We start from the raw sequence: 24682 nt of genomic DNA on the forward strand, positions 1-24682 counted from the left end.
TTCCAGTTTTTTTTTCTGCGTAATTTTAATAACAAAGAATACCTGAGTTCTAAGTGGAGGTCCTAATATATTCTTCTTACTTAAGAGGTCAGAAGGCTTGTTCCATATGTGTCATTTGATAAAGTGGCATTCCTATAGCCCTTTAATGGTACCAAAGAGTTTTCTTTTCTATTCTTTTTTTAAACCCTTACTTTTTGTCTTAGATATAAGGACAAGGTCTAGGCAAATAGGGGTCATATAGCTGGGAAGTGTCTGAGGCCAGATTAGAAAAAGTTTTTTCCTTAAAACACTCCTGCAAGAATTATTAACTTCATTTTTAAAACATTGAAATCCTTACTTTCTGTCTTAAAATCAATGCTAAGTATCAGTTCCAAGGCAGAAGAGTGGTAAGTGCTAGGCAGTGGGCGTTAAGTGACTTGCCTGGAATCACAGCTAGGAAGTGTCTGAAACCAGAATTGAACTCAGGACCTCCCATCTCCAAGCTGCCCCTGTTGACCTCATTTTAAAGACGAAGAAAGTGAGAGAATGGTGGAATGACTTGCCCATGTAAGTTACATAGCTAGTAAGTAATGGAATATTAAATTCCTAAAATTAACTCCTACTACCTTTCTACCACATCAGCCAGCCTTGGGTATGAGTAAACTGAAGTTAGATGACTGAACTACACAGTCTGCAGAATTTGTTCTGGTCATTCCATCATCCAAAAGGCCTGTTTGTGTACCTTCATATGAAGGAAGAAGGATGGGTTGGAGTCTTGAAGTCTGGAAGCTTTATTGCTTAGATTCTAGAAAGGGAGAGAGGATTTGGGAAGACTAATTGAGGCTGGGTTCTAAGAAGAGGTAGGTGTACTGGGACCTAGCACATAGGAAAGTTTGGTCTTTTTTTTCCTCCAGTTTTTCCCCAATTATACATAGAAACAATTTTTAACATTTGTTTTCTAACATTTTGTGATCCAAATCCTCTCTCTCCCTTCCCTCCCAGGATAACTTGATCTCTGAAGGATCCAGCTCAGAGTTGTTCACTGCCTTTCAGAACCCCCTCATCACAGGGCAGCTGGGTGCCTCAGTGGATTGAGAGCCAGGCCCAGAGACAGGAGGTCCTAGGTTCTCCTGGGTTTAAATCTGGCCTCAGATACTTCCTAGTTGTGTGACCCTGGGCAAGTCACTTAGCCCCCATTGCCTTAAAAAAAAAAAAAAAAAAAAAAAAAAAAAAAGAACCCCCTCATCAACCATGTTCTCATTTCTTTTCTAGCTTAAACTAGTTTCTCTTGTCAGTGGCCTCTTCTTCAGGATGAGGGCCCTGATGCTCCTTATACTTCCTGTGGATTGTGCTAGAGTACACTCATTTAGGTTTTTGAATCCTGGGAACTCAGGTATCTTCTGTCCCCATACCTTCCTCTCTTCTCAAAAGTCAGGAACCCTCCAGGGGTTCTTCTCCTTAAAAAAAAAAAAAAAAAAAAAAAAAAACACCAACTTTGATGAATGGAGATAGTATTAGAGGCACTCAGCAAATGCATCTGGTATTTTTTAATATTGTATGTATTTGAAAATAATTGGCTTCCTTTGTAATCCTATCCATTTTATATTTTTGCATTTGTATTGAAAAACGTTATTCTAAAAGAGATCTAGAGGTTTTATCAGATGGACAAAGGGTCCAGGACAAAAAAAAAAAAAAAAAAAAAAAAAAAAGGTTAAGAAGCCTGGCTCTATTTTCCTTCCTTCTCCCTCTTTCTCTTTGTCAGAACCAAATGATGTCCTTTGTCCACAAAGAGACGGTCAACTTCCTAATTCTTCCTCCCTTTTGGGGGTGTTCAATCCCTTCTCAGAATCCAGGTTCCTTCCCCCTATTCCCACTGCCCTCTTAGAACCATGGTGTCATCTACTTTAACTCCTCTTGCCTATGAGGACCCAGGTGTCTCCACTCCCAGGGCTGGCCTGGGGCCGGCCTGTCTGGATTCTCCAGCCAATGGTAACAAGAGGAGCCTGAAAGAGAGTAGTAGGGGGTAGGGGATGGAAACCGCAAACGGGTGTGGGGCATCTCAGGCTTGGGGCCAAGGGCTGGGGTTGAGTCACTACCTCCCCAGTGGGGTTGTAGAGAGCCAGCTCAGTGGGGTGAAGGGAGGGTAGATGCTGGTGTCCAGCTCCATTTCCCTTCCAGAACTTCAATTTATTTGTCACTAGGTCTCTCTCCAGACCCAGGCCTCCTGCTCCTCAATCAATGATTCCCCTAATATGGTTCGTTGTCCCCGTGTGCCCAGTTCCATGATGGGCATTGGAGAGAGAGGAAAGGATGTCTGGTTCCTGGCTTTCCTCAAAGAGTAATAGTCTGGTTTGAGAGACAAGATACATATGGAACAAATAAAGTACAATCCAAGGCATTGTATAATAAGTACCTGCTAGACTGTAAGCTTTATAAAGGTAAGGATCCAGGAGTAACGTGAAATTTGTATCTCCTCTATAGATAGCAGTCATCTAGCATGTTAAGGTTTGCAAAGTGTTTTACAGCCATCTCATTTGATACCTTACAAACAACCCTGGGAGGTAGATAGTGTTATAATCTCAATTTTACAAATGAGGAAACTGAGGTATCTAGACATTAAGTGTCATACTCCAGGTCACACAGAGAGTGTCTAAGGCTAGATTTGAACCCAAGTCTTTCTGAATCCAGATCCAGAGTACTGTACCATACTGCCTAGCACCAAGCACAACATTATATATATAGTAGGCATTTCATGTTTCTTTTTAAAAAACCTTTAACTTCTGTTTTAGAATCAATCCTGGGTATTGGTCCCAAGGGCTAGGCAATGGGGGTTAAATGACTTGCCCAGGATCACACATCTAGGAAATGTCTGAGGCCAGACATTTCATGTGTTTCTTGAATAAAATGAATGAAATTCAGAAAATAAATATTGCAAGAATTTCTGCTTATATTTCTAATGGATTCAATTCAATTCAACCAGCATTTACTATGTGATGTTCTATACTAGGTCCTGGAGATACAGAGATAAACTGAAGCATGGCTCCTGTTCACAGAAGGCTTACAACTTAGTAGAGAGGCTAAAGCAAAAAATGTTTTAATTACAAAATTTAAAAATGTAATTTTAATGGAGTTGTACTAACAACTGAGAATATTCAGAAAGGCTTCATGTAACATGTGACACCTGAAGGAAGCTCTTCACCTAAAAAGATGAACATGAGGAGTGAGCATTCCAGGCATGGGGGCAAGGGCAGCTTATTCAAAGGTAAGGAGGAGATAGAAAGTCACATCTGAGTCATAGCAAGAAAGCACATTTGGTTGGAATGTAACATGCCTAGGAGGGAGTTCACATGAAATAATTAAGAATTATCGGCACAGATCCTCAGGAAGAACTCTTGGATCACTGGAGGGAATAATCCCACTAATCATGGGATAATAGACTTAGAGCCAGAAGAGCTCTTAGTATCTATTAAGGTCTACCTCCTTTATTTTATAGATGGGGAAACTGAGTCACAGATGAGCTACGTAATTTATCGAGTGAAATACAACTAGTAAGTGTTTAGGAAGGATTTGAAACCATGGCTTCCTGAACCCAAATCTAATGCCTTATTCTGTATGCCATTTTTCTCCTGAAATCATCTATTTGTAAAGGAGTAAAATAAAGATGAGTTTATAGGTTTTTTTTAAAGCCTTAAAATCTTCAGGACTGTTTACTTTTATAAAATGCATCAAAACTGTCCTTTTTCAAGAAGATGTTTTGCATAAGGAAATAAAATTTAAAATTCCATTCTTCAAGTACTAAACACAGCAAAGGTTAACAGAGAGCTTACTTTTTATGTGTTTTCCTCTCCAAAAGGAATTCCTCATAAGACTTCAAAAGCTCCATATTGTCTGGTATTTGTAAACAAAAGAGAATTAAATGCCAACTCCATGACACATTATGTTAGTTGAACCTAAAGTCAGTTTAATTTTTATCCAACTGAGTTCAATCCCTGTGACCCTTTGTCCTTCAGTTAAAGCAAATTTTTTTTGTTGTTGTTTAGTCATTTCATTTGTATCTCCCTCTTTGAGTAAATCTCTTTGAGACCTCATTTAGGGTTTTCTTGACAGAGATAATGGAGTGGCTTGCCATTCCTTCTTTAAGCTTATTTTACAGATGAGGAACTGAGGTAAATAGGGTGACTTGGCCCAGAGTCACACAGCTAGCATGCGTCTGACATCACATCTAAACTCGGGTCTTCCTGACTCTAGACTCAGGTCTTTATCCACTGTACCACCTAGCTGCTCCTATTTTCAATTAACCAGATATAAAACTTTGGAATAATTTTTTCAGACTTTCCCTCTTTAACATTGTCCATATATTTTTCTAAGAACTTCAAGTCTGCCTTACAAAACTTATAACTGCCTAGAATCTTAGACCGTAAAGCCCTTAATATATAGACATTTTGATTGGGCCAGGACCTTGGAACATAGTAGGCATTAAATAAATGCCTGATGATGGACTAATAGAATGTTAGGGGATGAAGGAAATCAGAACTGGGAGCTTAAAAAATAGAATATGGAATATTAGAGTTGAGAGGGACCTCAGAGAGTATGTAGTCTAATCGCCTTCTTTCATAGACCCAAAAGGGAAAAGTCACTTTCCCAAAGTCATACAACTTACAAATGGCAAAGTCAGGAACTAGGATCTAGACCTCCTGACTTGGCTTAGTCAAGCCCTGTTTCTGTCTCTGAGTAGGTATTCAATGTAAGCTCTCCTTCCCAGCTGTTACCTCCAATTAGGCAGTCTCTGTCCTTATCTCTATCGAGATGTATGAGTTCAGCATGAGGATGAGGATGTGTCCTCACGTGTCACTGTTTGTCTCTTCGCTTAGGTCTCTGTCCTTTGCCCTGTTTATTTAGCTCTGTGATGTCTATTTCTGTTTCCATCTCTCTCTTTTTTTTGTCTTGGTCTTTCTCTGGTTTGTCTGTTCTAAACGCTCAGATTCTAACGTGAAAATAGGTTAAGAGTGATAATACACATATAACCCAGTAGAATTACTTGTCAGCTCTGGGAGGGGGTGGTAAGAGGGGAGGGAGAGAACATGACTCATGGAACCATGGAAAAATATCTAAAATTTTTTAAAATTAATTTAATTAAAAAAAAAAAAGCTCAGATTCTCCATCTCTATCTGTCTCAGTCTCCTCTATTCCTCTTTGTGTCTCTTTGAACACTTTTTTGTTTTTGTATCAGTGTTTCTCCTTCTGTAACACTGTCTCTGGCTTTTTGTCCCTAAATCTGCCTGTATCTTTTTGTTTCTCTCTTTTTGACTGTAACTCCCTTCTCATGTCTCTACCTGCCCATCTTACCGTCTATCTTAGGCTTCCTTTTTTTTTTTTTTTTTTTTTTTTGGTCTGTTTGCAACATTTCTGTCTCTTTCCTTTGCTGTCTGAGTCTGAAGCTCTTTTGTTTATCTGCCTTTCTGTGGGGTTCTCTAGCACCCCCTGCACCTCTAATGTTTGTCTCTAAACCGGAGACAAGTCCTGTCTCTCAGCTGAGTTCGTACTCAACTCTGGGCCTCCCCTCTAGCTCCTTTCCCTGATCCTGGGTGGGGGGGACATTTGAGCCCTCCTGGGGTCCTAGCCAGTTAGAACTGGAGCCCTCGGCCAGGACTGACAGGGGGTAGTGAAGCCGTGGGGGAGGGAGAGGTTGTCCCAGCTGTCAACATCCTTGATGGATTAGGGGCAGGCCAGGGCCTGCAGCCAGCATGCAGGAGTGGAATTGTGCCTGAGGATTGTGTGTAGAGAAGGGAGAGGTTGTGGTGGGAGGCCTGGCTTCCATGGGGAGAAACACTGTGCAGTGAAAGTCGCAGCCAAAGGGAAAGGGGTGGGGGAGGTGATCTGAGCGGAAAAAGTCCAGGGACCTGAGGATGTGACTTTGTGTGGACCCAGCCCTCAAAGGCTATATTTAAGGGGCCAAGAGCCTCCATGCCCCTTTCAATCTCCAGCCAGCATGATGGGCTCCTGGGTCTTCCCCACTTCGATGCTCCTGCTCTGTCTGATCCAGGGAAGCCAGCAAGGCGGTGAGGGGATGGGACTGGGCAGAAGGACACCTGGGTGTTGGGAAAGAAATGGGGATCCCAAAGCGGAAGGCTTAAGCTAAGAGGCCAGTGGCCTAGGTCCTGCTCCCTTATTCCCTGAATCATCAGATTCCTCTCTCCTCTAGGGTTGGCCCCTCAGGGGAACGGCATCCTGGGGTGGTTCTTTTCCTCAGCCCATATGAAAGGTGAGTGACTCCCCAGCACCCAGCTGCAGGGAATTGGATGCTGGTGGTTTGGGAAATGAGGGGGGGCGGGTGGTCAGGTCCTTTATTTCTTAGGAGAGACCACTCCTGCCCCTCAATAGATAAAAAGAAAAATCTTTTTTTCCTATTTATCCATTGAGCAGAACTGCTCTTAATGAACAAAAATAGCTAACATTATTCAGGGTATCCCAAAAATCTTAGTGTGAATGTTTGGGACACACCATAGAGTACTCTGAGGTTCTTCTGACCTAGTTGAATCTTTCTAACTATCCTATTCGGTAAGTACTACAAGAGTTATTGTCCTGACTTTATGGTTAGGAAACTGATCCTCAGAGAGGTTAGTTCCCACAGGTATTAAATGTCAAAGATGGGATTCAACCCCAGGTCTGTCCTGACTCAGAGTCCCTCTTCACTATACCATATTGCCTTTTATTATCTCCCACCTCCACCCCACCATGACTCTCCCCTCCTAGAAGTACTTCTAGATGTGGTGCTCAGGAAAAGCAACCATGAAGAAGAGTTAGTGGGGTGAGGGGTGGGGAGGTTCCCCAAAAAGATGAAATGGAGACAGAGAGCTTATGTCCTTCACTTTTCCTTTTCCTGGGGTCCTCCTATCCATCAATTGGACATTGATGACCTATGGAAACAGAACAAAGACAGTTAGAAGTAGAATGAACCTTAGAACATAGAATGTAAGCAGTGTCTTGCACAGATTAGGTCCTTAACAAATATTTATTTAATTTGTCAGAATTAGAGCTGGAAGAGATCCATAAAGGGGAAAAAGACTAGCCAAACTTAAAAAAAAAAAAAAAGAAAGAAAGAAAGAAACCCTTAACTTCTGTCTTAGAATCGATATTAAGCATCCATTCCGAGGCAAAAGAGTGGTAAGGGCTGGGGCAATTGAGAGTTAAATGACTTGCCTAGAATCACACAGCTAGAAAGTGGCCGAGGTCAGATTTGAACCCAGAACCTCCCATCTCAAGGCCTGGTTCTCTATACACTGAACCAGCTAGCTACCCCAAGGACTACACTTTTAGACCCTGGAAGTCCTAGTTCAGCCAGTTACTGGCCTTAGAGATAATATCAACTCTAGACCTCATCTAGTCTCTGGGTTCTTAACCTTCTTATCCTCTCTTCTTTAGTAATCTAGTGAAGTCTATGGACTCATCAGGGTATTTTTAAATACAAAAACATAAAATATTTAGGGTTACAAAGGAAAGCAAATATAGTGAAACAAAGTCACCGAGATATTTAAAAAACACAGTCACAGACCCCCTGAAATCCTTCCAGACTCCTTGGGGTCTGTGGACCCTCACTACTTTCTACTACCTGCTGACTAGCCACATTGTAGAGGCCAGGTGTGAAATGTATAAGAAATTAGAAGGTAGGAATCTTGCTCTTCCCTGAAGAGTTTGCAGTCTCTTTGGGAGACAATTCACATGCTAAATAATTAAAAAATAATAATGAACAGATTTTAATTATGGCATGCGACAGACTGTAACTACTTAGATGATTTGATAAAAGAGGTTAGGGTGGATTAAGTAGAAAACAAACTCTTTGAGGACAGAGATGATTTTAAATTTAGCCTTTGTATCCCTAGATCCAGCATTATTTGCTTCTTACATATGATAAGGATTAATAAATGTTTCTTGGATTGGTCTGGTCAGAGAAAGCTTCCTGGAGGAGGTAGGAACCTGAGTTGAGGGTCTCCAAAGATGGGTAGGGGAATAGATTGAGAGGATGTGGAGAGATCTTCCAGGGAAGACAAATTTTATGGACAAAGGTAAGGAGGCAGGAACGGCTCTAGCAAAAGGAAGGCCAGTGAGGAGAGGAGGCTAATTGGAGCACAAGGCCATATTGGAGAGTGATATGAGGAAAGTATGGAGAAATGTAGTAAATTATAGGTTTGAAGGAAAATTTTGGATATCATTTGCTTTTCCATCCATTATTTTGCCTGATCCTCATAATATTCCTTTCAAAGAAAAATGGCAGGGGCAGCTGGGTAGCTCAGTGGATTGAGAGTCAGGCCTAGAGATAGGAGGTCCTAGGTTCAAAGCCAACTTCAGATACTTCCCAGCTGTGTGACCCTGGGCAAGTCACTTGATCCCCATTGCCCACCCTTACCACTCTTCTACCTAGGAGCCAATACACAGAAGTTAAGGGTTAAAAAAAAAAAAAAAGAAAAGAAAAATGTCAAGGCAAGAATTCATAGGGTTCTAGATCTCTATAGATCTGGAAGGGACCTCAGAGGGCATTTAGTCCAACCTCCAAGGTCATACAAGAAATAACCCAGGTCCAGTCAGTGTTTTCTCTATTGTACTATGCTGATTATCATTCACATCTGACAAATGAGGAAACTGAGACCTTTAGAGGGGGAAGAGACTAACCACAGATCACATTTCTAGGGATAGATTCTGGAAGTGCTAGCTCAGCCAGTTGCTGGGCTTAGCTCCCAGCCCAGTTACCCTAACATGTCTCCTCTTCTTGGAAAGCTACAGGAAGGACTTGGAAAGTCACTGGCTAGAAGAGCAAAGAAAACCCCCAAGCAGAGAAAGACTCTGGTTGGGGAACAGAGAGTCTCTTTCTCACTCCAACATTGACAAAGCTTTTGTCCTCAGGGGTTCCCCCAGGAGCAGGGGCTGCAGCTGGGGGTGGAAGCCCACCAGGAAAGGCAGGTAAGAGGAAGAGAAAAAGGGAAGGGATTTGGAAGGATGCTTACATCTATGGGACTTTTGGGCCCAAAGCCATTTCCCCTTCCATCCATGTGGATGGATATAGCTCCTATAAGACTATGATCTCTGGGAGAAGATTTCTTATGTAGCTCAAGGCCAGGGTCTCTCCCCCCACACCTACCCTAACCCCTCACCCCTCTTCCCTAGCCATGGTCCTCTCCCACAAAATACACAATATTCCCCCATGTCCAATAGCCATCTAGAAAAGACTCAGCCTGGATTCTAATTCTGTTTCTATTGGTACATAACTCAAAAACCCTAGTTCTCCCTCTAGCAGAGCCAATTTCCCTGCCAATCATCTACCTTAGAGAATCCTAATTCCCCTTTGCCCCATTCCCAGAACTTTTTCTGGCCAGACTCATCTCATCCTGGTCTTCTCTTTCCACAGGTTATGGCACACTGCCTAATGGCTATGGAGCAGGTAAGATAATATGTGGAAGGAAATGAATGACAGAGTTCCTAGGTTCTAGTCCTAAGGAGAGAGAGGAATCATTTCAAAAGGTAGAAATGGTGGGTGCCTAGGTTCAAAAACAGAGAGGTGAGCAACAAGAGAAAGTTGGGCCTTGGAGCTGGGTTATAGAAAAGCCCCAAGGTAGTAGCTGGATAACTTAGTGGATCGAAAGCCAGGCCTAAAGATGGGTCCTGGGTTCAAATATGACCTCAGACACTTCCTAGGTGTGTGACCCTGGGCAAGTCATTTAACTCCCATTGTCTAGCCCTTATCACTCTTCTGCCTTGGAATCTATTGATTCCAAGAGGGAAGGTAAGGGTTAAAAAAAAAAAAGCCCCAGCCTTGAGCCCCTCTGACATCTCCTTTACACAAAATTCATATACTCCCTCTTCCTTCCCCTACCATGCCCCTTCCTTCATTTCCTTATTCTGATGGATTCAATCAAAAGAAGTTTTCACTTGTACGATCCAAGCTGGGCATGTTTTGAGGATGTCTAGTTTGTCTAGAATGCAATCCACTGTGTCCCCTACTACAGAGTCGTGATTGCAGCAGGCTCCACATTAGATAGATCATATTTGCTCAAAACATGCCCAGTCTAGGTTGACTTGATACCTATTATGTGTCTGGCCCTACTACTGGGTACTGAAGGAGGTGAGGAAGGAGAACAAATGTCCCTTTCTTTGTGAATTGAGGAGATGACTCCACTGGAAAAGATACAGTGCATGGTTTTCTCCAAATGGCTTGTCCAGACAATAATAGGGAGTGGAAAGAAAGAGAAGGAAGGGGAAGGCTTCCTGGAAAAATTAACTCACCTATAGTAGCTATTCAATATTGAATAAATGAATGAATAAAAGGTGGGGCTCAAGATAGATCCTGAAGGACAAAAAGAATTATGATGGGAGAGGACCTGGGTTCAAATCCTGAACAAGTCACTTAACACCAATTGCCTAGCCCTTACTGCTCTTCTGCTTTAGAATGGATATTTAGTATGGATTCCAAGACAGAAGGTTAAAACAAGAAAAGGATTAGGATGAAGAAGCAGGAGATGGCATATATGAGCAGAGTTTGGAGTTGAGAATGTACAATTTATATTTCCCAGCTAAGGTATATTTTCTCTCCATCTCAACCTAAGTTCCTCCAGGTCTCCTAAACTTCCCCTCCTACCCTCACCCCCATGAAAGGACAAATCTGTCCCTTCCTTCTATCCCCAATGGATCCAGCTACAGTATAGTAGAAATAGCCCTGGACTCAAAGTCAGGAGACTTGGGTTCTAATTCTAACCTTGCCTTTGCCACTTACTAGCTGTGTGACCTTGGTTAAGTTACTTACTTTCTACAGTAGGGATGATCTCTAAGGTACTTACAGTTCTGATATTCTTTAATTCTATTCTCTAATTCTATAACCCTATTACTATGGAAATCCATGATTACCACTCCCACACCCCTTCCTCAAACAATTCCTTTACTCCTAACCTCACACTCAATACTCGGGTGTCTGAGCAATTCTCCTGCACAGTTCTATTCATTTCATTCCCCTACTCACAAAATTTTCAGCTTTGCACAATTTCTGTGTGATCATGGACAAATCATTGAATTTCTCTAAACCTCGATTTACTTTTCTATAAATAGAATAGTCATATCTGTGATACCAACCTTATAGAATGGTTATGAAGATTAAATGAGACAGTAGGCAAAGTGTTTTACAAAACTAAAAGTGTCAGCTGTGATGATTATTTAACTTTATTTTTTATATATCCATTGCCTACTATAGGGACTTGTAAACAGTATAGGCATTTATTAAATGTTTGTATAATTCCTTCTCACACCAGCATTGCTTCTGGGACTCAAGGCACCCCAACTCATCCCTAGCCTTTCCTAACCAAACTTACCCCCTAACCAAGGCTAGTGTGCTTCTACCCCAAAAGAATACCAGGCTGGAAAAAGAGATGAAAGGGTACTTTGCCTTCAATGGGGAAACAGAGGAGGGCAGGGAGACTTAAAGGGGATGAGAACATGGAATATCTGGTGGTTTCTGGAAGAGAACCATTAGGGTAGTAGTTTTCCTTCTGAGCCCTGCATCTGACAGGACTCAACTTCATCTCTTGCTCAGGAGCTCCCAATGGAGCAGGAGCTGGACTCCAAAGCCCCACGGGGAAAGCCGGTAAGTGTGTTTCTGTGTGCCTTTGTGTATTTGCATGGCTGTTCTGGATTTGTATGATTGCTTTTGTGTACGTGTTTGCCTGTGTCCTTGTTATTGGGGAGTCTAAGGTCAGGTGGAATAACCAGCACTTCCAGGCTCATCTCCACAAAGGCAAGGGCCATATCTTAGGCCAAGACTAAATCCTCTGTCCATCACGCCATCTTCAGTCCAGCTTCTAGCCTTCACCTTCATCCCTTCCTAACCCCACCTTTCCTTAAATTCTGCCCCACAGCCCCATCCCCAGCCTGGCCTCACTTGTCCCTCCCCCTTTAGGACCTTGGGTTCAGAATATTTATGCAGTTGGTAAAAGGCCAGGATGAGAAAGAGAGAGGGCAGAATGGTAGCTGGAGGGTGCTGGCATAGAAAGGAGACTTTTGCATTCTAGGGGTATGGACAAAGATTGATATGGATGAAAAGAGGTGGATGAAATGCCTATATCCCTCTTCGCTTCCTCCTGTCTTTCCTGAGGTTTCTGGGATGGGAGTGGAGGAAAGGGTGAGAATGAAAACTCAGAAACCAGTGAGAGAACCTTTTCTTACTCTATTTCTTCTTCTGTCACTTCCTGTTTTTATCTCTTCAGAGGTTCCCCCTATATCTCAGTATTTCCTCCCTTTTCAATAGTGGATTATTAAACAATTCTATTTTTCTAGGATACAGGAATGGACTAGGAGCAGGAACCTTCCCTGGAGCTGGAGCCCAGCCAGGTGTGGGGAGTTGATAGTTGGAATGCCTAGGTTTTCAGAGGGTAGTGGTTAGAGATGAGAAATGGAGGATATCTGTTGGGTTCCAGGGGGAAGGACCAGGGGTTCTGGGGGCTGGATCCTGAGTTCTAGGAGAGGAAGATGAGAGCCACTTCTCAGGCTCCACCTTGTCTTTCCCCAGGCCTTGGAGGGGGGATGAAACCTCAAAAAGCAGGTGAGGCCTGTAGCTTTTTTCCTCTTTTTTTTTGTTTGTTCTGTCTCTTTTCCCACAGGTTAACCCCACTCTTCCAACATCTGCCCATTCCTACCCCTTTCTCTAACCTCCCAAGTTGGGCTTAGCCAAGCAGATCCCTATTATCCTGGGCTCTGGATGGTAGCTCTTGTTCACCCCTCTCCCAGGGTTCCATTCCCCATCTCCCTTTACCTTGGCTTTGCCTCAGCTTGGCTCAGCCTCCAGTTTGAAACTTCTCTGCTCCCTGAAAGTTCCATAACATAACCTCTTCCCTTTGCCTCCCCAGCATATAGGAATGGACTAGGTAATGGAGCCTTTCCAGGGGCTGGAGTCCAGCCAGGTGAGGAGATTTGGGTCTGGAGCCTGGGATTGAAGAATGGTGGGAGGAGGCGATAAAATTTAGGACTCAAGAGTCAAGTTGCTTGTTGGAAGTTATTGTGGAGAATCTAGGGAGCAGAACTGAAAGGGGGGGCATAAAAACTGATATTTAAGAAGAGATGTTTTTTTTCTAAGTAGTTAGGCCTGAACTCTAAACTTTTCTCCCTTCTTCCTTTTCTCTGGGTCATTCTCCTTAGAATTCCTTCTATAGCACCTTCTGAATTTAGGAATTCCATAAAAAAAAGATGATTCATCCCCATTGAATATTTGGGGATGCTGAGGCCCAAAGAGGGCCTGCCTGAGACCATACAACTGGAAAGCAATCAAGACATGCTTCAGAATTAAAGCCAGGATTCATGGCTTCTAGATCAGGACTCTCCCCAGATAGCGATATTCCATTAATGGGTTGGCTGGGATCTCTAGGAAGTGTGGGGTAGGAGAGGAGAAAGAATAGAAAGTGGATTTATCTGGGTCCCCTTCCCACCATGGATAGTCTGGCTTCTCTATCTCTTCCCCTAAAGTTCTCACTTGGGCTGGGGCTTCAGGAACCCCTTGGGAAAGGCTTAATCTGGACTCAGTCAATAACATCTAATCTGTCTCAAACTTTAGTGCCAATATGAACCCCTATTATCTTCCTACTTCCTACCTTTTCCCTTTTCCATAGGGTAGGAAATTCAAAATGTTTTTGAAACAGGTAGGGAGGAACAGAATGGAGCCGGGGGATGGATGCCTGGATTCCTGGAGGAGGTTTAGAAATCACAGGAAGGACAGATTCCTCTCAGCTTTACTTACCATTCTTTCTCCCTAGGTCTTGGAGCTGGAACCAAACCTCAGAAACCAGGTCAGGCCTTTCTTTCATATTATCTCTTTGTCTCAGTTTCTTTTAGCTATCTTCTTCTGTATCCTCAAATCCCTGGCCCAGTCTCCAGTTTCTATCCTTCTCTATCCCTGATAGTTTCATTGCATCTTTTCCTTTTTATCTCTTTCTCTTCCTTTCCTCTCTCCATTTGTTTCTCCCTTTTCTTTTCAACATCTTTCCCTAAACCATTATTTTCTTGTCTCTCCAGGATATGGAAATGGGCTGGGAAATGGGGGCTTCCCTGCCCTTGGAGCCCAGCCAGGTAAGGGGAACTGAGGGTTATAATAACTAAGTTCTCAGAGAGTAGCAGGAGATTGGTAGGAGAAATCTAGGGATTGGAGAACAAGATAGGTAGGTTCAGCAGAGCAGCAAGGGTTGGGGAAGGATCCTTTCTGGACAGGTGGATAAAGGGGCAATGTCAGTCCCTTTTCAAACTGGTCTTCTCCTCACCAACCCCAACCTTCCAACCCCTAGGGATAGCAGGGGGAATGAAGCCTCAGAAATCAGGTGAGACCTCTCTGTCTTTCTTGTCCTATAACCAGCCTTCCTAATTCTGATTATCTTTATTTCTGTTTCTAGTGCTTTCTCTCTCCTACCCCATCACCAGTTTCCTCCTTTCCTTTCCTCATCCTCAGTCCCTAGACTATACTATGACATTTTCCCCTGTGCCTTCTTGTGGGCTATACTCAAACAAGTTGGCTATGTAGTCCTCCTATGATATCAAGACCAGGGCTATTTCAGGAGGTAGAGGTGGATGCCGGGGCGCTGGTCATAGAGCTTCTTCCCCCTCTCTATCCTGGACAACTCTCCCAATGAGTCCAATTCCTCCTCCAGCAATTCCAGGTTCCAATCCCTCTGTTCATGGGTGTCCAAAACTGATCCTTTTTCTCTGTCTCTCCAGGTTATGGGAATGGGCTGGGAACTGGGGGCTTTCCCAGGGCTGAAGCCCAGCCAGGTGATATGAACTAGAGTTTGGGATCCTAGTTTCTCAGAGGCCAATGGGATATAAGGGAGGGGGGAAGCTGTGATGACTAGGATGCAAGTTGGTAGTGTTTGGAGTGAAGGCTAGTCAGGTGGGTGGAGAGTTTAGGGAGAGGAATTAGATGATAGGAAACTTGGGCTTATGAAGGGAAAGGCAATGGGGTCAACTAGGTAGCTCAGAAGATAAGAGCCAGACCTGGAGACAGGGATCCTGGGTTCAAATGTGACCACAGACACTTCCTAACTGTATGACCCTGGGCAAGTCACTTAATCCCAACTGTCTAGCCCTTACTACTCTTCTGTCTTAGAACTGCTATTTAGTATTTATTCCAAGAAGGAAGGTAAAGGTTTAAAAAAAGAAGAGAAGGGCAGCTCCATAAAAATGAATTAATGTCTCTACCTCTGCCACAACGTGGCTTTGCTTCTTTTTTCTCACTTAAGGATTTAAGATTCAGAATGGTTATGAACCACATAGCTTAGGGGCCAGGATGGAGCTGGGAAAGAGATACTTGGGTTCTGATGGGGTTAGACTATCAGAATGAAGGGAGAATAAGAGATGGAATGAGAGGGAGAAAAAATGGTTGAGACTGTGTTTGCAGAGGTGGAACTTGGGGGAAGAATTAGAGAGGAATACTATTGGTAGAAGGGAGGACTGGGTTTAAGCAGTCAACAATGAGGTTGGCTCCTATTCATCCTCTTCCTGGTCTGTCCCCAGGATTTGGAGCGGGAACCAAGCCTCAGAAAGCAGGTAAGAGCTCTCTCCCCAGCTCTGGGTATCTCCCTTTCTATGTTTCGTTTTTTCTTTTCCTGTTTCCTATAATCTCTCCACATTTCCTTCTGATGCTTCTATCTTTGTCTTCTATCTATTCATCAGCCAAACATTTATTAATTGCCTTCGTTGTTCCTGATACTGGACTAAATTCTGAGAATTTAAGACAAATACGAAAGTCCCTTCCCTCAAGGAGATTGTATTCTCTTAGGGGACAACAGAGGGGAAAAGAGAGAGAGAGAGAGAGAGAGAGAGAGAGAGAGAGAGAGAGAGAGAGAGAGACAAACATACTNAGAGAGAGAGAGAGAGAGAGAGAGAGAGAGAGAGAGAGAGAGAGAGAAACACACATACTACACATCTGAGGATACAAGGTGATTTGGGGAAGGAAGAACTAGCTGCTAAGGGGATTAGGAAAGGCCTCCTGTAGGAGGTGTGGTTTAGCAGAGCTAGGAAAGAAACTTGGAAGGAGGGCATTCCAGACAAAGGAAGACAGCTTGTAAACAGAGAATGGAAATGGAATGTCTTGTGTGTGGGGTACAACCTGAAGGTCAGTATGGATAGACGGAAGAGTTTGTGAAGCAAAGTAATATATAACAAGCCTGGAAAGGTAGTTTGAAGTCAGGTTTTAAAGGAATTTAAATGCCAAACAGGAGTTTGTATTTGAACAAGGAAATGATAAGGAACCACTGAGATTTCTTGAGCAGAGAAGTGTCATAATCAGACATATATTTTAGCATCTGTATAGAGGATGGATTATCCTCATTGGTGAAGAGGTGGCACACATGCCAAGCCAGCACTTGGAGAGCTGCTCCATTCCCCCTCTTTCTAGCACCCAAGGACATTTTTTGGATGCACCACCCTTCTGTCCAGCTGCCCAATGCAAGCATTTACTCCCTCAGCTCTCTCCAGTAATGTGGGGGCTCCCAGAGAGTTTGAATTTGCCCTCCAGGTACTGTTAAAGGTTTGCTGATGCTGGATTAGATAGAGAGAAGAGATTGGAAGAAGGTAAATTGGCCCTTGCCACTGTCCATGTGAAAGGCTATGAGTGTCTGAACTAGGGTGGTGTCCCTGTGAGTAGGAAGGAAGTGAAAGGACAATTTGAGATTACAGTTATTCTGTTTCTCCAAAGTCAGGGGCTCTCTCTCTCTACCTATTTACACTCTCTCCTCTGTCTTGCTATCTTTATGTCTCTGATTCTTTTCCCTTCTAAAATTTCTTCTCCTAAAGTTGATCTCCTCAAGTTCCTCTTTTCTCCAAAGCCCTTCTTCCTAACTCTTCCCATCTTGGAACCCCCCATTCACTATATATTTACTCATTCAACAAATATTTATCAAGCTCCTACTATATTTGGAGCACTGTCCTAGATTTGAGGGAGAGCTCAAGTTTAGGTAAAATAAAGCTTCTTGGAGCTCAGCTCAGGAAGCTAGGTCTAGTAGAATCTCTCAAAACACTTTACTCCATAACCCGCTCCCCAAATTCCTCTTACCCCACAGCACTTCTCCATAATTTCTTTGCTCCAGAGTGAGTGCCTGTCTCCATTTCTTCCCTTCCTTCTGCCTCCTAGGTTATGGGCCTTGAACTGCCTAGGGCCCAGGTAAAGAAAGAGAAGGGTAGGGTAATCCAAGGATATGGTATGCTGAACTGAGGAAGCAGAAAAGATGAGTGAGCTGTCTGTCAGATGAACCACCCTCATCTCTATCCCATCTTTCCCCTAGGTTTTGGAACAGGGACCAAAATTCCAAGAGCAGGTGAGACTTCCCAGTTTTGGCAAGTCTCTGTGTGTCTTTATTTCTGTCTATACTTCTCCCCACCCCTCTACTCCTGATGCTTCCTCCTCCAATTAACTGCCCAAATCTGTCTCTTCAGGAAATGGAAATGGACTAGAAGTTGGAGCCTTCCCAGGAGCTAGAGCTCAGCCAGGTAAGAGGATCTGGGTACCAGACATCTGGATTCTGGGAAGGAGAATTCTGGGGCTAGGAAACCCAAATATAATGTCCTGAATGCAGCAGAAGAGAGTAGAGGTCAAAGACAGAAGCCTGGACCAAGATGATGGCAAGAGGTGGGCATGAGAGAACTGGTGCCTTCCCTAGGCCCTACCAAACAGTCTTCTTAAGTCTTCTTCAGGGGTCACCATAGGAGAAAGGCCTAAAGCCCATATTTCTGAGAACAAGAGAAGAGATATAATGATACTTTAGAGTCCTGAACTCCAGTCCCTACCGTGACCCAGCACCATGCTACTCCCTTGCCAAAGCCTGGAGGCTTTCAAAAAGCCCATATCCTAAACCCAGTTTCACCTAGTCCATCTTAATTCCAACTCTAATCCTAATCTAGCATGACACTCCATCTTCAATTGTGATCCAACTGGTTTCTAACTGATCTCAGTCTCAATTTAGATCTTGACCACTATCCCAATGTTAAACCCCCATTTAGCTGTATTTCTGATCTGGATGCTAACCCTAGTGCTAATGCTATTTCCATCCCAGTCCCAACCTTTAGCTTCATCTTAATTCCAACTCAGATCTCAGTCATGTTCCTCACTCATCTTTAACTCTTTTTTTTTTTTTTTTAATCCTTACTGTCTGTCCTAGTAATAGCTTGAAGACAGAAGGACAAGGGCTAGTGACTTGCCCAGGGTCACACAGCTAGGAAGTGTCTGAGGTCAGGTTTGAACCCAGGTCTTCCAGGCTTGGTGTTCTATCCACTGTGCTACCTGGCTGCCTATCATCTTTAATTTTTTATCCATATCCATGAAAGGGAAAGAAAAAATCCAAATCTTATGGTGTTTTTTCTTGCTTTGGGCAAGAGCAGGTTATTAAGGAATGAATCAACAGGTTTTAGTCAGGTTGTGATGAGACGGGGAAACAGGACTTGGACCTAGGAAGCTAGATTGAGGTGCTTAAGGTGGCTATGAGACAGAAATTAACCTTGCTTCTGTTTTTTTCCCTTCTTCTCCAGGTCCTTGTAGTGGGGGCTCCATTCCAGCTCTTCCTCCTAGGCCTCCCAATGGAGTAGGGCCTGCAAATGGGAGTCCCTCAGAAAAAGGAGGTAGGTGTGGAAATCTGAGGAGTGAAGAGGAATCAATGTTCTCTCCCTTTCATCAGCTTTACCTCATCATCTATATCTATATCAATCCTCAGTGTCACATACCTTCATCTCTGTCATTCCTCAAGGCACGTTCCCCAAATAGCTGGGCTAGGAGCCAGGAGACTGAAATTCTAGTCCTTCTCCTAATTCATTGTATAACTTTGGATAAGTTGCTTCTCTTCTCCTCTGTAAAACAAGGAATCTAGACTAGGTGATCTGATCTCTAGACTCTTTTCACATCTAATATGTTCTATGATCCCTTCCAACTCTGTCATGTTAAGTTTTGTGATCAGAATTTTATGTTCTGTATGCTAAGGTCCCTTCTATAAGGTTATATTCCAGGACTAACATTCTATGCTTTGACAGTCCTTTTTGCTGACATTCTACTTTTAAAGATTCATTAACATATTTTTGTTTATTTCATTAAATCTTTACCAATTACATGTGAGAATTTTTCAACATTCATTTAAAAATTTTTTGAGTTTCAAATTCTTCCCCTCCCACTCCTCCCTTACCCCTTGAGTAGATAAACAATATGGTATTGATTAAACATGTGAAATCATGCAAAACATATTTCTGTATTAGCCATGTAACATACTATTTTAGGTTTTCCTAAATTCCTCTGATTCCATTTCCCTTTCCCATCCTATCCCCCTTTCTCATGAGTTATGATCTTTTCCTTGTCTTCTGTCTGGTCTTCCCCTTGGGTTCCCTTCTCTTATCACAGTATGTTTGAATTTATTCTCCCCCAATAGGATTGAGGGCTCAGAATGGCTATGGACCAGGTAAGGGTAGAGAGGAAAAGAGGTAAGGTGATATCATGGGTTTGGGGATATCAGCTGGCTTTCTGGGAGGGGAAGGCTGGATACTGCTTAAATGAAGGATGGCCAAGAAGATATGGTTACAGTCCAGAGGCAGCTTCTTGTGTCAGACATACTCTCAGCTCTGCATTCTCACACCTGCTTAAGATGGGCAGTTGGACCTCACTCAGGGCCCTTTGGCTTTCTTCTTTCCTAGTTTCTCTCTCAGGCCTTGAAGATGGATTAAAGACTCAAAAAACAGGTAATAATTATTTTCTTTACTTCTGTTTCTCCCAATTTGCCTCTCCTTCCTTTCTTCTTTCCTCTCCAGGAATTCCCCATTCTTCACCAAGATATGGCTTTTTTATGTCTTAATCTCACCAAACTGTATTCCCTCAGGACTCGGAAATGGACTTGGTGCTGGACCCTTTCCAGGGGCTAGGATTCAGCCAGGTGAGGGGAACTAGGGGCAAAGACGGGGGCTAAGGAAAGGAACTGGGGAAATATCATGGGTCTTGGGTCGAGGAAGAAAAGAGTCAGTGCTCTAACTTTCCTAATTTTCTTCCCATGTGATAGTATTCCCTCCCCCCTTTCCTGTCTCTCTTTCATGGTTGCTGTTAATGGAAAGCTAGAAGGACCCCTGGATTAGAGAGAAAAGAAGCATATATTTGGGTTTGGAAAAAAAAGAAAAAACTTTATATGGAAAACAATTTTTGAAAGTGAGATCTCTAAAATCTAGAGTAGTCAGGTTGGGACTAGGAGGAAAAGGATCTGATATGAGTTGGTTCATTCTTCCTCCGATTAGCCTCATGAAAAGGACCTTAGGATATAGAAGATTAGAGCTAAAAGGGACCTTAGAACATGTAATTCCAGAGGCTGAAGAAAATCTGAAAACACAGCATGTTGGAACATACAGTGTTAGTGCGAAAGGCCTAGAGACATCATCTAGTCCAACCTTTTTTTTTTTTTTTGCAGGGGAGAAAAATTGAAACCCAAAAATGGGAAGTGATTTACTCGAGGTCACACAGTGAGAACTTGCCTTAATGTCTAGATCTAAAAGGGACCTCAGAGAACATCTAGCTAAACCTCCTCCTTTTATAGAGGAGGAAACTGAGACCCAGGGAGGTGAAGGAACTTGTCTAGGTTCCCCCAGCTAGTATGTATCAAATGTGGGATCTGAACCCAGGTCCTCCATCTCCAATGTCAATGTTCTTCTAGTGGTTCTGTGCTGCCTTCAGTGAGTGGGAGTGGGATTTGAGCCTATTCAGTTTAGGACTAGAGGAGAAAAGTGGTAGAGAGGTAGCTACTACCTTTGAGGAGAACCTCTCTAACAATTAGAGCTATCTTAAAGTCTTCTCAACTCCCACTCAAAAATGTCTTTAAGTGAAGGCTGGATGAACATTTGGGTAGGGACTGGCCTTGAAGATGAAAACAATGATCCATTCACTCTAGTAGCATAGTCAAACCATAGCAAGAACATCCCTTTGTCCTCCTTCACACACAGCCCCCAGTAGTTCCATCCATTCCTTTCCTAGGGCACATTTCCACTCATCCTTGACTCCCTTACTCCTTCTGTTACAGGCTATGGTGGTATGAATGGCTATGGAGCAGGTAAGGGGACTGGATGGAGGGATGCCTAACTTCTGGGAGGTACCAGAGTCCAAATCCTATTCATTCTCTTCCCCATCTCTTTCTCCCATCTCCTAGGAGGAGCCAAACCACAGAAAACAGGTGAGACCTCTCTCCACAGCTCTCTAGGTATTCTCCCCATTCCTCCATCTCTTGGTTACCCTGCCTCCAGGAAGGGAGAAGTGTGGAAGGAGAGAGCCTGGATTCCCAGAACTTCCCTACCCTTCTACCACTAAATCTGTCTTCTCAGGCTATGGAAATGGATTGGGAACAGGAGCTTTCCCAGAAGCCGGGTTGCAGCCAGGTAAGGAGAGTAGATTGGTAGGGCCAGGCTCCAGATATGTGAATCCACCTAGGGAGTAGCCCTGGGGTGGGGTAGAGATGGGAGTAGGTAGAGAGGCAGAGTACTGAGAGGTGATGGAGCCCAATAAAAATCAGGGTTCAGAGCAGGGATCCTAATCCTTTCTTTTACCTGTAAAAGGTGGCTATAGTATAGGAGGGCCTATACTAAAAGTTTGAGGGACTAGTCCCAGCTCTGCCACTATCTAGTCATAGTCATGGGCAAGCTCTTTCTGCTTCTTTCATCTGTAAAATGAGGAGGGAATAGATGAAATCATCTCTAAGTTCTCTTGAAAATTAAGGTCTATGGATCTTTCTTTGTATGAGAAGGACAGGTGAGGGAGTAGATAAAGGATATGTTATAAATTTCATTATACCATTTATCAGCCAAGCAAACCTAATCTCATTCCTCTTAGCCCTTTGCCCAATCCCTTTTCAAAGACATTTATTTCTCTGAAATCTTCTGATCTTCCTGAATGCTCGTATCTTCCCTCCTTAACTTTTTTAAAACAACCATTACCTTCTGACTTAAAATTGATAATAAGTAACATTTCCAAGCAGAAGAGGAATATGGGCTAGGCATTTGGGGTTGAGTGATTTGCCCAGGGTCACACAGCTAGGAAATATCTGAGGCCAGATTTAAATTAAGGATCTCCCATCTCTAGGCCTAGCCCATTATCCACTATGCTACCTAGTTGCCTCTTAATTCCTTTATATTATTCTGAATATACCCATACATGTACACATCTCTTAGGATCCTTGAGAGCAGTGATTATTTCATTCTTTGTGTTTATATCCCCAGTGCCTGGCACAGAGTAGGTACTTACTGAATGTTTGTCATTTAAGTAACCTAACCTGTTCTTTTCCTTCAGGGTTTGGAACCCCAAATGGTTTGGGAGCAGGTAAGGTGGGAATAGGGATGCGAACTGGAACATTTGGACTCTTTGAGGGATTGAAGAGTTTAGAATTCTGAGTTCTGAGTTCTTCTGTCTCTCTCTCAGGCCTGGGTGGTGTGAAGCCTCATAAAGCAGGTGAGGTTCTCTCAGTATCTCTCTGAGATCTATCTTCTAATTTCTCTCAGTTGATGCCTCAATCTCTCCTGACTTTCTCTTTAGCCCTACCCTATCTTGCTATCTCCCTCTCCCCAACAAGGGGTGAATTATACACATATGAGTAACAGCTCTATTTCTCCTCAAACTTTCCTTCCCATAGTTTATAGCAATGGACTAGGAGCTGGAATCTTTCCTGGGGCCAGAGCCCAGCACACAGGTGAGGAAAAGGAGAGGGGAGTTGGAGGTGGGGGTAACCTAGGTGCTGAATTCTAGAATTCCACCCTTAACTTTTGGGTTTCCTTCCTAGGTTTCCCAGGGGCTGGAAGTTATCCAGCCAATGGCTACAGCAATGGTAATTCTTGCCTAAGAACGGGAATGTAATAGAGGAGCTTGAGTGGAGTATAAAAGAAGATCATTCTTGGTAGGGTTGGGGTGGCCATTCTTGGTAGGGTGGTAGTGCCAGATTAGAGGATCAAATTCCTATTTTTCCCAGAAAACAACAGGGGTGGAAAAGGCAAAAAGATTCCCTGGTTAATAAAGTGGGGGAAGTTAATACTGGTCTCTCACAGGATATGGAGCTGGAGAAGCTGGATACCCTAAACCTTCCCTTTATGAAAATGGTAAGAGAAAAGGGCCCAGAGAGGCAGCCCCATTGAGACAGGTAGACCAAGAGAGATGCATGCCTTTGTATAGCATTTTTACAACTTTTTTGAGATTCATTCCCCTGTTGGATCTAGATTGGGAAATATCCCTATAAGCATGAGGAAAAGGAGCCCTGGGCAGAGCAGCTCCCAACATCACACAGCAATTTAGGCCAAGAGTCCAGGTCTAGCAGTGTACAGCAGGGAATCCTGGGGGTAGCAGGAGGGGGATATTCACCGAGTCCTTTTCTCCTCTCACAGGTGGAGCTAGCTCCTTTGGTCCTCAAGGGGTCCCCTTTTTCCCTGGGGGTTCAGACTCTGGAGCCAAGGCTGTTAAACATGACTATGGAAATGGGGTAGGCGCAGGTTCCTACCCTGCAGATGGAAGCCCGCCAGGTAATACAACTGTTTAGCTGGATTCTGGGAAGGTTTGCAGATTTAACATGTGGATCTGTGTATATGTTTCACAGGATTATAGACTTAGCATTGTGAAGGACCTCACATGCCATCTAAGTCCAACCTTCTCCTTACATAGATAGGAAAACCAAACCCCCAAATGTCTAAGGGACTTACTCAAGATCACATAGGTAATAGGTGGCAGAGTCAGCATTCTGTCTCAGGTCCTCCATCTCCAAATCCAGTCAGTCAGTCAGTCAACATTTATGGAGTAGGAGATTTGTGCCAGGTACTGTGCTAAAAGAGGCAAAAGGCAAGCCCTGTCCACCAGGAAGTTTGTACTCTCGTTACCCTTTTCCCTGTACCATGCTGGTTGGCAGCTTAGAGTGAAAACATAAATCCTGAGTCCTACAGAGGTGTAAAAGCTAGAAAAGAGGATTCCCAGATTGTCTGGGAATTGACAGATATATCTCTGGGAGGTCACTGCCTGAAATCCATCCTTCTGGTTCTTCACATAGTTTAGTGATTCTGCTGGTCCAGGGATGGATGGATCTACTTCCAACCCTGCTAGAAATATGAAGAAATCTCCCCGCTTCTTTTTCTTCCCTCCTTTTTTCTGTCTTCCTCTCTCTCCCCACCCCTCTCTCTCTTTCTCTTCCCCCCAACCCCATCTTTGCCTCCAATAGGGCTAGTTAGACCCTTGGGGTCTAGTCATAGGGAACACAAATAGGGTTTGTGTTCCCTATGACTATCCTCTTTAACCAATCCTAGACACACTACCAGCTTCCTTTTCCTACAACCCACTGTACATCTCAAGGTCCCTTTTGGAAGGATCACCCTATGGTTTCTGGACTCCCTGTGGAATGAAAGTATCCAAAACTTCAAATCTAAATTTCTCAGCTACCTACAGATGAGCTTTTTACCTTTAGCTCCCACTAGAGGGAGACAATGGTATGGAACGCTTGAGTGCCAGGGGATAGGAAGAATTGTGATAGAATTGTGCAGGAACATTGGACATGGAGTCCTCTGGCATAGAAGTCTTAGCTCTGCCACTTGTCCAGTGAGGGACCAAGTCATATCACTTCTCTGGGCCTTTGAACAGGAAGATCTGGTTCCTTCCAGCTCTACTACCCCATCATTTTATAAGACAGAATAGAAAGGAAAGAAAGAAAGAAAGAAG

The 24682-nt window shown here is 43.4% G+C and overlaps 2 protein-coding genes across 2 annotated transcripts in view; both read left to right on the forward strand.

Annotated features, from left to right (window-relative positions):
- Positions 1 to 1868: 1868 nt before the first annotated feature.
- Positions 1869 to 12746, forward strand: LOC123248891 (dirigent protein 10-like). The gene is made up of 7 exons (XM_044677793.1): positions 1869 to 1968; positions 6182 to 6241; positions 8878 to 8934; positions 9380 to 9412; positions 11552 to 11602; positions 12292 to 12345; positions 12524 to 12746. The coding sequence occupies exons 1-7, from the start codon at positions 1869 to 1871 to the stop codon at positions 12679 to 12681; spliced, it is 513 nt and encodes a 170-aa protein (XP_044533728.1). The 3' UTR covers positions 12682 to 12746.
- A 135-nt stretch (positions 12747 to 12881) lies between these two features.
- LOC123248900 (collagen alpha-2(IV) chain-like) overlaps positions 12882 to 24682 on the forward strand; it is a 22071-nt gene continuing 10270 nt past the window's right edge. The window contains exons 1-18 of the mRNA XM_044677803.1: positions 12882 to 12914; positions 13706 to 13793; positions 14020 to 14073; positions 15508 to 15540; positions 17428 to 17481; positions 18517 to 18606; positions 19401 to 19430; positions 19663 to 19707; positions 19845 to 19898; positions 21027 to 21056; positions 21153 to 21176; positions 21325 to 21378; positions 22286 to 22315; positions 22415 to 22444; positions 22626 to 22682; positions 22773 to 22817; positions 23035 to 23085; positions 23368 to 23502. Coding sequence (XP_044533738.1) covers positions 12882 to 12914; positions 13706 to 13793; positions 14020 to 14073; positions 15508 to 15540; positions 17428 to 17481; positions 18517 to 18606; positions 19401 to 19430; positions 19663 to 19707; positions 19845 to 19898; positions 21027 to 21056; positions 21153 to 21176; positions 21325 to 21378; positions 22286 to 22315; positions 22415 to 22444; positions 22626 to 22682; positions 22773 to 22817; positions 23035 to 23085; positions 23368 to 23502 — 937 coding nt within the window. The remainder of the gene's footprint in view (positions 12915 to 13705; positions 13794 to 14019; positions 14074 to 15507; positions 15541 to 17427; positions 17482 to 18516; positions 18607 to 19400; positions 19431 to 19662; positions 19708 to 19844; positions 19899 to 21026; positions 21057 to 21152; positions 21177 to 21324; positions 21379 to 22285; positions 22316 to 22414; positions 22445 to 22625; positions 22683 to 22772; positions 22818 to 23034; positions 23086 to 23367; positions 23503 to 24682) is intronic.

Source organism: Gracilinanus agilis, chromosome 1 (assembly GCF_016433145.1).
Source record: "Gracilinanus agilis isolate LMUSP501 chromosome 1, AgileGrace, whole genome shotgun sequence".
In the NCBI taxonomy this organism is placed as follows: Eukaryota; Metazoa; Chordata; class Mammalia; order Didelphimorphia; family Didelphidae; genus Gracilinanus; species Gracilinanus agilis.

Bases quoted from the DNA above. Each gene is read 5' to 3' on its own strand.
- LOC123248891 (XM_044677793.1), top strand. From the start codon at position 1,869: ATGGTGTCATCTACTTTAACTCCTCTTGCCTATGAGGACCCAGGTGTC. The intron at 8,935-9,379 runs GTAAGAGGAAGA...CTCTTTCCACAG, and splicing joins AAGCCCACCAGGAAAGGCAG to GTTATGGCACACTGCCTAAT. The intron at 12,346-12,523 runs GTGTGGGGAGTT...GTCTTTCCCCAG, and splicing joins TGGAGCTGGAGCCCAGCCAG to GCCTTGGAGGGGGGATGAAA.